The sequence below is a fragment of the Mytilus californianus genome, unplaced genomic scaffold (genome assembly GCF_021869535.1).
Source record: "Mytilus californianus isolate M0D057914Y unplaced genomic scaffold, xbMytCali1.0.p SCAF_15, whole genome shotgun sequence".
Classification (NCBI taxonomy): Eukaryota; Metazoa; Mollusca; class Bivalvia; order Mytilida; family Mytilidae; genus Mytilus; species Mytilus californianus.
The window spans coordinates 16,191,225-16,202,491 of record NW_026262637.1 but is presented as its reverse complement, the minus strand read 5'-3'; the positions used below and the strand labels follow the sequence as shown (position 1 = coordinate 16,202,491).

The 11,267-nt window shown below is 31.3% G+C and overlaps 1 protein-coding gene across 1 annotated transcript; it reads left to right on the top strand.

Moving 5' to 3' along the window:
• The first annotated feature begins 2,277 nt into the window (after positions 1 to 2,277).
• Positions 2,278 to 10,615, top strand: LOC127725524 (zinc finger C4H2 domain-containing protein-like). The gene is made up of 5 exons (XM_052232558.1): positions 2,278 to 2,375; positions 5,395 to 5,566; positions 6,156 to 6,328; positions 7,688 to 7,850; positions 9,492 to 10,615. The coding sequence occupies exons 1-5, from the start codon at positions 2,320 to 2,322 to the stop codon at positions 9,603 to 9,605; spliced, it is 678 nt and encodes a 225-aa protein (XP_052088518.1). The 5' UTR covers positions 2,278 to 2,319; the 3' UTR covers positions 9,606 to 10,615.
• Positions 10,616 to 11,267: the final 652 nt, after the last annotated feature.

Genomic DNA, 11,267 nt, shown 5'->3' with positions numbered 1-11,267 from the left:
TTAGAAAGGTGAGACACAAATGTTGCTTTTCTGGCCCCTGAATGATATGATGGAAGTTTATATTTTTAGCATCAATTTTGATTTTAAAGTTTCCACAGGCAAAATATGGATTTCATCATTTTCTGATAAAGGATTCAAATTTTCTGTCCGAAAATCTTCTCCAAGAGTAAAAGAATTAAGTTAAATGTTCCTCATACATGTCTTATGAAAATCTAGAGGCATAGAGAATCTAAGAATCTAACACCAGAAACAGTGCAAGACCTGGAAATCTATGACACCCCAGAATAAGATTTCAAACCTTGGTCCATTTGGTTTGTGAGGTGTAGAGATTGAGGAAATCATAACTAATCTTGTCAGTGTTTGATTTTTCTGGCTCCCATTTAACATTGAGCAGATTCAAAAACATTCAAAAGATGAGGAAAAAGGCAGTTTACAGAGTGTGTATGCTGATCACGAGGAAGTTGGGTGAGATGAGATTACATCTGTCTATACCAAATATATACTTTTATATATATATAAAAAAAGATAACAGGAAAATCCAAAGATACTGCACAGTACTAAAGACTACCTCAATACCAACACCCAACTCCTCTAAATAAAAACAGACATACAACCAAAGACAAACAACAAAGAACAACACATGGTCGAGATAGCCAGTCTTGGTCACTGGTATAGGCACAACATGTGGTTAATCCAGTTTTACATGAGCACACAATCTTCCATTTGTCTTTCTCTACCATTATGTTGTAAAACTATAAAAAAAATAATTTAAAAAAACTGAAGTTTGATAGTTATCCAACAATGAAATGAGAAATATTTTCCTCGCAAAAGTTTTTGTTTTTTAGATGTTTAAGTCTGAAAACCAAGCACACAGACCAATCTGTTAAAGAAGTATGGTGAACGATCATTATTTAAATCTCAATTTAAATAGGCTTGCCACTGTTATTAAAACTTAAAAATCTTCTGAAAACATTATAATAATCCTGATATGGTAGTTTTTAAATAATTATAGTTCAGCCACATTTTTTGTACAGAATGATTGTCAGGTGCACAATCTCATTTAATGGTTCAATGATAAATGTTTTGTTGGGGGATACACATTTTAAAATGAATTATTTATTCTAAATTTCTTTAAAAAAATTTTGATTTAAAGGGGAGGTAAACAAAATGTTTGTTTCTATAGAATTATACACAAATAAAAACAAAACATTGACTTAAAAAAAGAACATATCATGCTCCTGTATACTATTGAAAAAGATAGTTGGCTTATAATTAAATGCAGTTATAAAAAATTCTTTGTCCTGAGACCCCCCTTAAAAAAAGAGAGGGTGAATTTCCCTTAAAGTTTCATATTTAGCTCAGTTTCATTGTTTCTGTAAATTAATAATCTACAAATGGCCTATAGTATGACTGTAATGAGTGCAGGACTATTTTACTAGGTACACCTAAATTTGGCCTTATTTTCATGTTAGTTTTATTTTGATTCGGTTACACATAGCAATATAAACATAAGGATTATGTAAGCTCTATGGAGCTTTTTACAAAATAAAATTAACATATAAATAACATAAAAAAAGAGTGCAAGCAGAAAAAGGATTTAAGCAGCACATATTTAAATGCATAAATACAGCATATCAGCACACGGCGACAGGTGGATTTAGGGGGCAGGGGTCCCAGGGACACCCCTTATGGAGCTTCATACATGATAAATGCACTGACTCTTCATAAATATTACTTCCAACTTTGGCTTATCAGGGCCCCCCTTCTTCAAAATTCTGGATCCACACCAGATTGATATAAAATAATAACATGCAAGCACAACTAAAAATTTTAAGTAAAAGTAAATAACAACTAAAAATTAGATAAAATACAAATTTCAAAGCTTGCTTAATTACAACATTAAGCAAATAAGATGAGCAGACTATATAATAAACAAATAAGAATAACACAAGAAGCTAATTGTAACATGATAATTAAGATATTTTTATTTTTGTATTCTCTATTCATTTCTTTGGCTCATTTTTCTCTATTCTTTTGTTTTTTGTCCATCGTACTGAAGAGGAATTGGGAGAAGATGATTTCAGCAAAGTGAAAGATTGACATCCCTAGCAGAAAACTTTACTCCAGTATATACTATGTAGAAGATTATTTGAATTAAAGAGTTTGGAGATTTTCCAGTAATATTTCAATGAATCCGGAATTTAAAACGTATCTACTCCGTTATTTGTCTAATTTTAAAATACATCACTAGTACGTTTGTAATACATAAAGTTACACATCAGATGTAAAGCTTTTCAGTAACTCAGAAAGCTATAAACAATGGAAGAGAAAGAAATCGAACTTTTGAATAAATTGGAAAATGTGAAAGAACTTAGGTACATTCTTATACAGTAAACCTTTTACCAGACTCTTTGTATTGCGTGTCACGTTTTAATGTCACAGGAGGTAGTTTGTAAATCGGATCCTTCAGACCTTGCACACTAAACTGGAGAGCATGATGATGATAATTTTGTTCTCCAAAATAACCACTGACACTGTACCAGCAGGGTTGGGAGGCCAATATATCTCTGGCACAATAAATCATAGCTCTACCAACTGAACTTAAGGAATACTCCAAAGAGCAGCTAATGGAGGGCGGTTTTATAAGGGGACGAAGTCCCCTATAACAGTAGAAAAATCAAAAAAAAAAAAAAAAAAAAAAAAAAAAATCGGGAAAATTTCCCGAAATTTTCATTGTACTAATGAACTCAAAATCGTTAACTTTTTTTTTGTAACTTTTTTTAATTCCCGCATTTGCCCAGAAATCTACTTCCTTCTTCCGGTCTCGTTTGTCATGAGACTGAGTGAAATATATATTTATCAGTCCAGTAAAATATAGGAAGGAACACAATAACAATTTCATTTCTTATTCTTTGATATGAAAAAACGTTACCTGATGATAGCGTTTCTTTGTTTACATTGAATATGACGTCATAAGTAAAATAACGTCACAACTAAAATCCCTAACAACAGAACCAAAATCGGAAACGTTACGGTATTTCCGTTTCTTTTTTAACAGATTTAGAACTTAAAATATGTTTGAATTAAAAAAAAAAAATTTATATAGACTTCGTCCCCTTTCACAGGTAATGCCTGCCTCATATTATCAACTAGGTCAAAGGAAGAATTCCTACAGTAGTCAGCACATTGGCTTATATCTTGATCTAGTATAGGATCTCTTATTAAACTTGTTTGAAACGCATGTTTCAATTTGGTTAGTCAGATAAGAAAATCAACCATTTACATCACAAATATGGTGAGGAAGGGAAGTTACTAAAAAAACTCAAATTATGTTATATCAAAACGTATCTATCAAACTCAGTGACAATCAAAAACTGAGCATATCAAATACTTACTACATGTAGATTAAAACTTAAATACTGTTGTAAAGTCTGGGTCACCATTGTACAACTGAAAACACGCATAATACACTATGCTGGCATTCACTACAAGAAATAAGATTTTTAAAAAGCTGATTAAAACCAAACATCTTTGCCAAAGCTTGATACTCATGACATGAACATTCAGACAAATCTGATGCAGCAAAGTAAACTGCTACATTGTAGTTCTCTTTCTTCTGGCAAACTATTAAAGATTGGAATAAATTACCTGCAGTACCACTACTGACTGTTTCAAGGATAAGCCCTCAAGAAATTCTCCTCCATACTTTCCCATACCTACATGCATTATTCATATGAAAAAAAAAGGTCTAAAAGTTGTTGTATGATTGCCAATGAAAAGTGGTGGTCCCAAGGATTTGATCATAAAAATTTTGCAAAGGACCGACACAATTCTTTATCATTTTTATAACCCCAGTTCAAAAAGTGTATTGTCTTAAAAATACCGCACAATCAATTTATTAAGATCTTGCAAAATGTCTCACAAACATGATAGATGAACAACAAATTGTCATTCAGAGCATGAAAAGTTGTGGTCCAAAGGATTTGGTCATCATAATTTTGCAAAGGACTGACACAAATTTCATAACCCCAGTTAGAAATGAGCATTATTATTATGTACACGTATCTTGAAAATCCTACACTATCAGTTTCCAAGATCTTGCAAAATGCAGTCAGGGGTACTACTTGTACAAGTTATTTTAATTTACTTGAAGAAGTAAATATTAATATACTTATATAAATAAATTTGTAAGATACTTATACATGTGTATTTTATTTACCGGTACTTGTATAGGTAAATTATTTTAATGGCTTAGTTATGTCCCTTAGACATTCAGATTTTTTTACTTATACAAGTCAAAAAGTCATACTTTCATCTTTTCTTGAATTTCTCAGGACTTCTTTGCTCTAATAGAATTTTTAATTGTCTGTCCTTTGCAGATGTCTTCACTTATCATTTAAGTGTAACTTCATGGACAATGAAAATCTCATTTGTCTGTTATCTTCAAAACACTGCCCATTTACAAGCCTCTAAGGGGCAATTTTTGAAGGCCTTGCGCAATTACTTAAGATCTTCATTGATCTTTGCGCAATTAGTTTCTCTGTTGAATTAATGAGATGAAACGTTGAACTCTAATAAAAAATTATGAACAAACCAGAGAAAAATTGTTTAAGGCATGTTTTTACATCCCAAAACTTGAGAATTTTAGGGATTGTAAAAAAAAAATTACTTATACAAGTAAATTTTTTGAGAAAATTAAGGGGAGATTATTCAAACCTTACAAGAAAATATGAATATAACAAATTTACTTATATAAGTATATTGTTATATACTTCTTCAAGTAAATAAAAATAACTTGTACAAGGATTACCCCTGACTGAAATGTCTCAAGTAATAGATGAAAATCAAACTGACATGATACTGTTAGTTTTTAAAAGGCTTTTAGTAACTTCCATATTTGCCCAATTTGGTCATGTACATGTATCCTGTGTATTAGTGTTAATGAATTTATATGTTCAAATGGCTATTACCAGACTTTGCAAAACCTTTTATTCTCTGGTGGTCCTTGAAGAAAAACTGCTGATCCTCACTATTATTTCTATTGCAAAATTCCAAAATTGTGTCTGTTCTGCATGTTGTTTGCAAAATTTTGGTGGTCAAATCCCACAGACCACCACTTTTCATGAACTCTGTTTTAAATTTGATACTACTGTAGGGTTAGACTCCATTTATGAAGTTAACAGTTGTAAAGAATTTAGAAATCTCAGTTCTAAATACATGTACAACATGTACAAAATGTACCAAAAAGGTAAAAAATTGAACTTGTATTTTTCCTGAATTTATATTACAGAATTCATCTTGATTTATTGATCTGTTAAATTATCAGTTGTCGTCCGATTAGAGCTGTTTGAAAATGTTCTCATCTAACAGTTGTTTTGAATACTATGTTTTTAGAAGTAGGACAGTTCAGTTAGAGAAGATCCGTGGGAAGTTAAGACATGAGATTGATGGTTCAGAAACGGAGGAGAAAAGATTGGAGGAATATAAACAGGAGATGGATCTGTTGTTACAGGAGAAAATGGCCCATGTTGAGGAACTCAGACTCATCCATGCTGATATTAATCTGGTCAATATTTTAGATTAAAAGAAAATAGAATACAAGAATTATTTTAGAAATGATTCAGCATTCTTCAGTATTTGCGATGGAAAGTTGTTTGAAGAACTGCGACCTAAAGCATGTAAAGTGAATAAATAAAATCCACCTTTCAAAGCATATCAGTGTTATTGTAAAAAAAATATATGATAACTAATCCTAGAATTTAAAGATTGATAATTGACCAACTTTTTAAGCAACCAATCTGCAAAATAACTCACCAAATTTCCTATGTGCCTTCATGTATACATTTGTACATGTTAAATAATGTAGAAAATGCAAGGAATAACATCTTTCATTTTCAGTGATTCCCATTTTAATAGAAAAGAAATATACATGATATAGTCAGATGATAAGAAAAACTTGTATACAATTTGAATTGATGAGCAAAATTTAGATATTTACCCTTTTCCTATGTAAAGCAGAATATGCCACAGGTTATTTCCAGTGATGTTTTGTTCATGATTTTGATCAATTTCATTAAAATGGTAAACAACATAACAACACTTTTTGAACTGCTATTACTATTCATGAATATCTTATAATGAGGGTCTAATTTTAGATGGAGACCACAATCAAACAAGCTGAAGAAGACAGGAATAGATGTCTAGAGAATGCTAAGAAAATGTATGAAGAATTTAAACCCTTAAAGGATGATATAGACCACATGAGAAATTTGATGGGAATGGAGAAATTACCCAGTCTAAATGAAGATGAAGAGAAACTTACTCCAGAGTTAGTCTTTTTCGTAACTAATGAATAATAATACTTAACTTGAGATGTGTTTGGTACAGGCAAGAAATTTATAAATGACATGAAGATAGAGGAGGGGATGTGATAGAAAACATTTCTTCATTTCAAAGATTTTATAATGACTTTTTTATTGAACATAATTGAAATCTGCAATTATTAACTGAACACTGTAATTGTAGATATTGCAGGTTGTTATTTTCACAATTTCAATGCATTAAATTTTCTTGCTAGAGTTGGAGGTTAGTTTCCACTTCATATCAGTATTGCTGCTCTCTTCAAATACATTTTGATAAAAAGATATTTTTGTGCCTTTTACGTAATAACCTTAATGAGTAAAGATAGCCCAGAGCAAAAACTTCTAGGTTAACAGTATGAAGTTTGAGGATTTATATTATTTAACATTGAAAAATAAATATAAATGTGCAGCCATGAAGTTATTCTGGATTTTACCACCAAACAGACTTTGACATGAAAGGAAAACCGATAACCTAAAAAGCTCCTTACATATATATGGAGAATTATATTTTTACTCCAAATCTTTTTTAAACTACATCTAAATTTGTCATTCACTCGGCTACAGGCACATAGATCGTAGTCACTATCTTAACTGGCCACATTTCAATAACCCTTGTCTGTCAACCATATGACTATGTGGCATGGGTTTTGCTCATTGTTGAAGACCGTACAGTGACCTATAGCTGTTAACTTCTATGTCATTTGGTCTCTGGTGGAGAGTTGTCTCATTGGCAATCATACCACATTTTTATATATATTCTCACTTCAAATTTTGGTCTTAAAATTTTATAAGGGAAACATCTCAATCAACTGTATTATTTTGTATGACTTTCAAAATACCATTTAAGAGCAATTGTTTAATTGGATACACTTTTGGTAATGAACATTCATGACCTGCAGACTTGGTGTTCTTTTTAAAGATTGTTTTAATCGATGCCCACTTTTTTTCTCTAATATTTATGTAAAATACATCAGAAAAATATACTTTGATGACCATGAAAAAATGTCCAATTGTTTGCTTCCTTACCTAATTTTCTGTGGTTAGAGAACCAATACCTTCAGTATGCAGCATTTATGTGTAGTGATCGGACTAAATATTGTACAAATTTAAAATAGTAGTAAAATTCTTTATAAAACTCCAATTTAAATCTGATTCAAAAGATATTAGACATTTATCATGATCTCATTTATTTGAAAAATTGCCCTGTAGTACCCAACACTAGCTGTATGCATGGACATGAAAGCATATGCAGTTATTTATTTTGATAGTGATGAAAATAGAAAATAATGAATTCAGATTAATGATATATGTTTTTGTGTTGACAGGTTTTTTGAGAAGCAGAGTACAGAATGGAACACAGAAGCCCCTCCTGAACCCAACATTCCACAAACTTTAAACATTCCAGCACCCAATACTCAACCAATACCTGTACCACGAAATAAACCTACAGAGAGACAGCCTTTTAGACAACAACCTCCACCTATGAAGGTTTGTTATCATGTTAATTTTGTTGTAAACTTCCTGCTTTAAATGTGCTCACCTTGTCAACATGCCACATGGATATGTAGTAAAAGTCATTCCTTATTCAGTAGGTTCATTAGGATTTTCTCCTGGAGCACAGTTTGTTGGAATACTTTGTAATTCTCATTATCTTTCATATAACCTACAAAAATTGCTAATTTAATAATGAAAATTATTATATTTATCCTCATCTTGCATACGTCTGATTTCGTATCCCGTTATGGGTATAGTTAAGGTCCTTTTCAGTTATATTTACTCTTCAAAGTTTGTATGAGGTTTGTCACCAATTTTGATTTTTAAATATCTGGCCTGGGCATCACTGAAGAGACATAAATTATTTAAACATGTTTGTTAAATGTGCATCTAGTGCAGTAAAATTGGCACATTTAATAATATTACATGTTGAAAAATACTGAATTAAAAAATATAAGAAGACATCAAGTGAGGAAATTTTTATACAAAATACACTGTAACCAATGATTTATTAGGGCCCCACTGAATGGCGAACGCCCTATAGTAATCAATCTGTCCGTCCGTCCGTAACAAATTGTGTCTGCTCTATATCTAGAGAACCGTTATGATTTCAAAGTGTATATTAACCAACACCAGAGGGTTTGTCATAACGATGTACAACTTTCTAGGTCAAATGTTAAGGTCAAAAACTTTGGTTTTAGTTGACAACGCCATGTCCTATGGTAAAGATCGTGTCCGCTCTATATCTTGAGAACCGTTATGATTTCAAAGTTTATACTTGACATGTATATAAACCAACACCAGAGGGTGTGTCATAATTTATGTACAACTTCCTAGGTCAAAGGTCAAGGTCAAAAACTTTGGTTTCAGTTGACAACCCCATGTTCAATGATAAAGATACAACAAATTGTGTCCGCTCTATATCTAGAGAACCGTTATGATTTCAAAGTTTATACTTGACATGTATATGAACCAACACCAGAGGGTGTGTCATAATGTATGTACAACTTCCTAGGTCAAAGGTCAAGGTCAAAAACTTTGGTTTCAGTTGACAACCCCATGTCCAATGATAAAGATACAAATGTTTTACCACACATTATTCACAGCGGGGCCCACAGAGATGGCTTCCATCTCAATGATATCTAGTTATATCAAACATTATTTGAACACAAAATAATTTGCATTTAAACATGAAGCCTTGATTTAAATTGTTATTATAGTACTACTTCTCTAATTCGTAGCCTACACTGTATTTATCTTTTTCCTGAAGATAATAGGTGACCATCTTTGATGAAGTTACATTTGTACATAGAAAGAACACATTTTTTTTTTTTATCATTGGGAAAGAAGGATTAAGTTTTTCTAAAAATCATTAGAGAAACAGATTCTACCACAAAATCTTGTACAATACGATATTTCTGCACTCTCAAAAGTTAAATTTTAAATATTTAAATCGCTCAGCAAGCCTCGCATTTGAAATATGAAAATTTAAATGTCTTGAATGGAAAAATATTGCATCACACTCGATGCAGTGGTACAATCTATATTTAACTCTATTTAGTAGTAGTAAAATTGTATTAATTATGATAAAATCACACTATTAAAGTCTTATGTTATATTTTGTTTTTTCTTCAGGCTTGCTTATCATGTCATCAACAAATCCACCGTAATGCTCCAATCTGTCCTCTATGTAAAGCTAAGAGTAGATCCAGAAATCCTAAGAAACCAAAGAGAAAACTAGATGAATGAGAGATTATCTCCAAGAATCAATGGTGCTGACACAATGGTTGTGAAAGACAGGGTTCATAGTCACAATATGATGTCCTTAGATTGTAGATGGTAGTGAAGTAGATCTCAGACAATTCTAAATAAACAATAGTATACACATTTTGTTGAAATGAAGACACCACATCAGCATTGATCATATAATATAGAAATGTTGTAATGATTTATTTTGTTAAAGATCATTTGAATTGGCAAATATTTTTTTATGTAAGATCATGTTTTTTTGTTCTATATATAAATCAGGAATTACCATGGTAGCATTTTAGCAGCTTGCTTTTTATATCTTATTTTTTTATAACTTTTTCTTACTTATAAATGTAAAATGTTGTGTTAATGGCTGATAATATTTAGGTATTTTGTTCTATGATGAAAACAGCTTTAAAAATTAAATTAATAAAATCTTGTAACAAAAGAGTATTTTAATTATTAAGGCAGATTAATCTAAGAAAGGCCTATATTAATCAAACCAATTGGAATTAGGTAATGAAACTTTTTATGATTAACTAAGTGTGTTTGGTACAAATAAGAAGACACAACAGTGAAGGTCATGCAAAAAAAAACTTCAAATTAGTCGGAACCCTGTACATATGTACAAAAATCGTTTCTGCTCTCTAAATTTCCATCTCCTTGGATTTTGGGAATGAAACCTAGCATGCTGATTCATCACTATTAGAAGGTTTGTCCCATACAATTAAGAAACTGTACAGTGCATATAAATACATTTAAATTGAATAGGCCGAATTGCATCACAATTTACTTATTACATGCTGCAGGCCTTCTCTGATGGCTTCCTTGGCTATCCTCTTGTTCCTATTTTATTACACAAAAGGTATGTAATAATGCCAATGTGCATTCTGAATAAATAAACAGTAGTATAATAACTTTGTTGAAATGAAAACACCACATCAGCATTGATCAAATAATATAGAAATATTGTAATGTATTTATTTTATTAAAGATCATTTGAATTTGCATGTTGAATTTGCATTTGCATGCTTATTCACCACAAATATTTTTTTATGTAAGATCATGTTTTTTTGTTCTATATATCAATCAGGAATTAATATGGTAGCATTTTAGCAGCTTGCTTTTTAGCTCACCGGGGCCCAAAGTGCCCCATGTGAGCTTATGCCATCACTTGGCTTCCGTCTTCGTTGTCCATCATCGTAAACTATTTCAAGAATCTTCTCCTCTGAAACTACTGGGCCAAATACTTAAAAACTTTAATTGAATGTTCCTTATGGTATCTAGTTTATAGATTGTATTCAGGGATTTGATCCTTTCAAAAACATGGCTGCAGTTTCTAAAAGTAGAATATAGGGGTCAAATGAAATTTTTGGCTTTCATCTCAAAAACTAAAGCAGTAAGAGCAAAACTGACATAGGTGAAAGTGTTAAACGGGTTTAGATCTACATGTCAAGTAATCTTCAGACCAATAGGACAACTTATTGTTGGGTTACTGTCCAGAAATAGTTAAACTTTAGGCAATTTTACAGTTTTGGGTTATGTATTATCTTTAATATTATTATAGAAAGAGAGAAAGTGTAAATGACAAAATTGTTCAGTAAAGTATGATCTGCAAATAAGTCAAATGCCTGAAACTGAAATTACAGGTGAGCGATATCA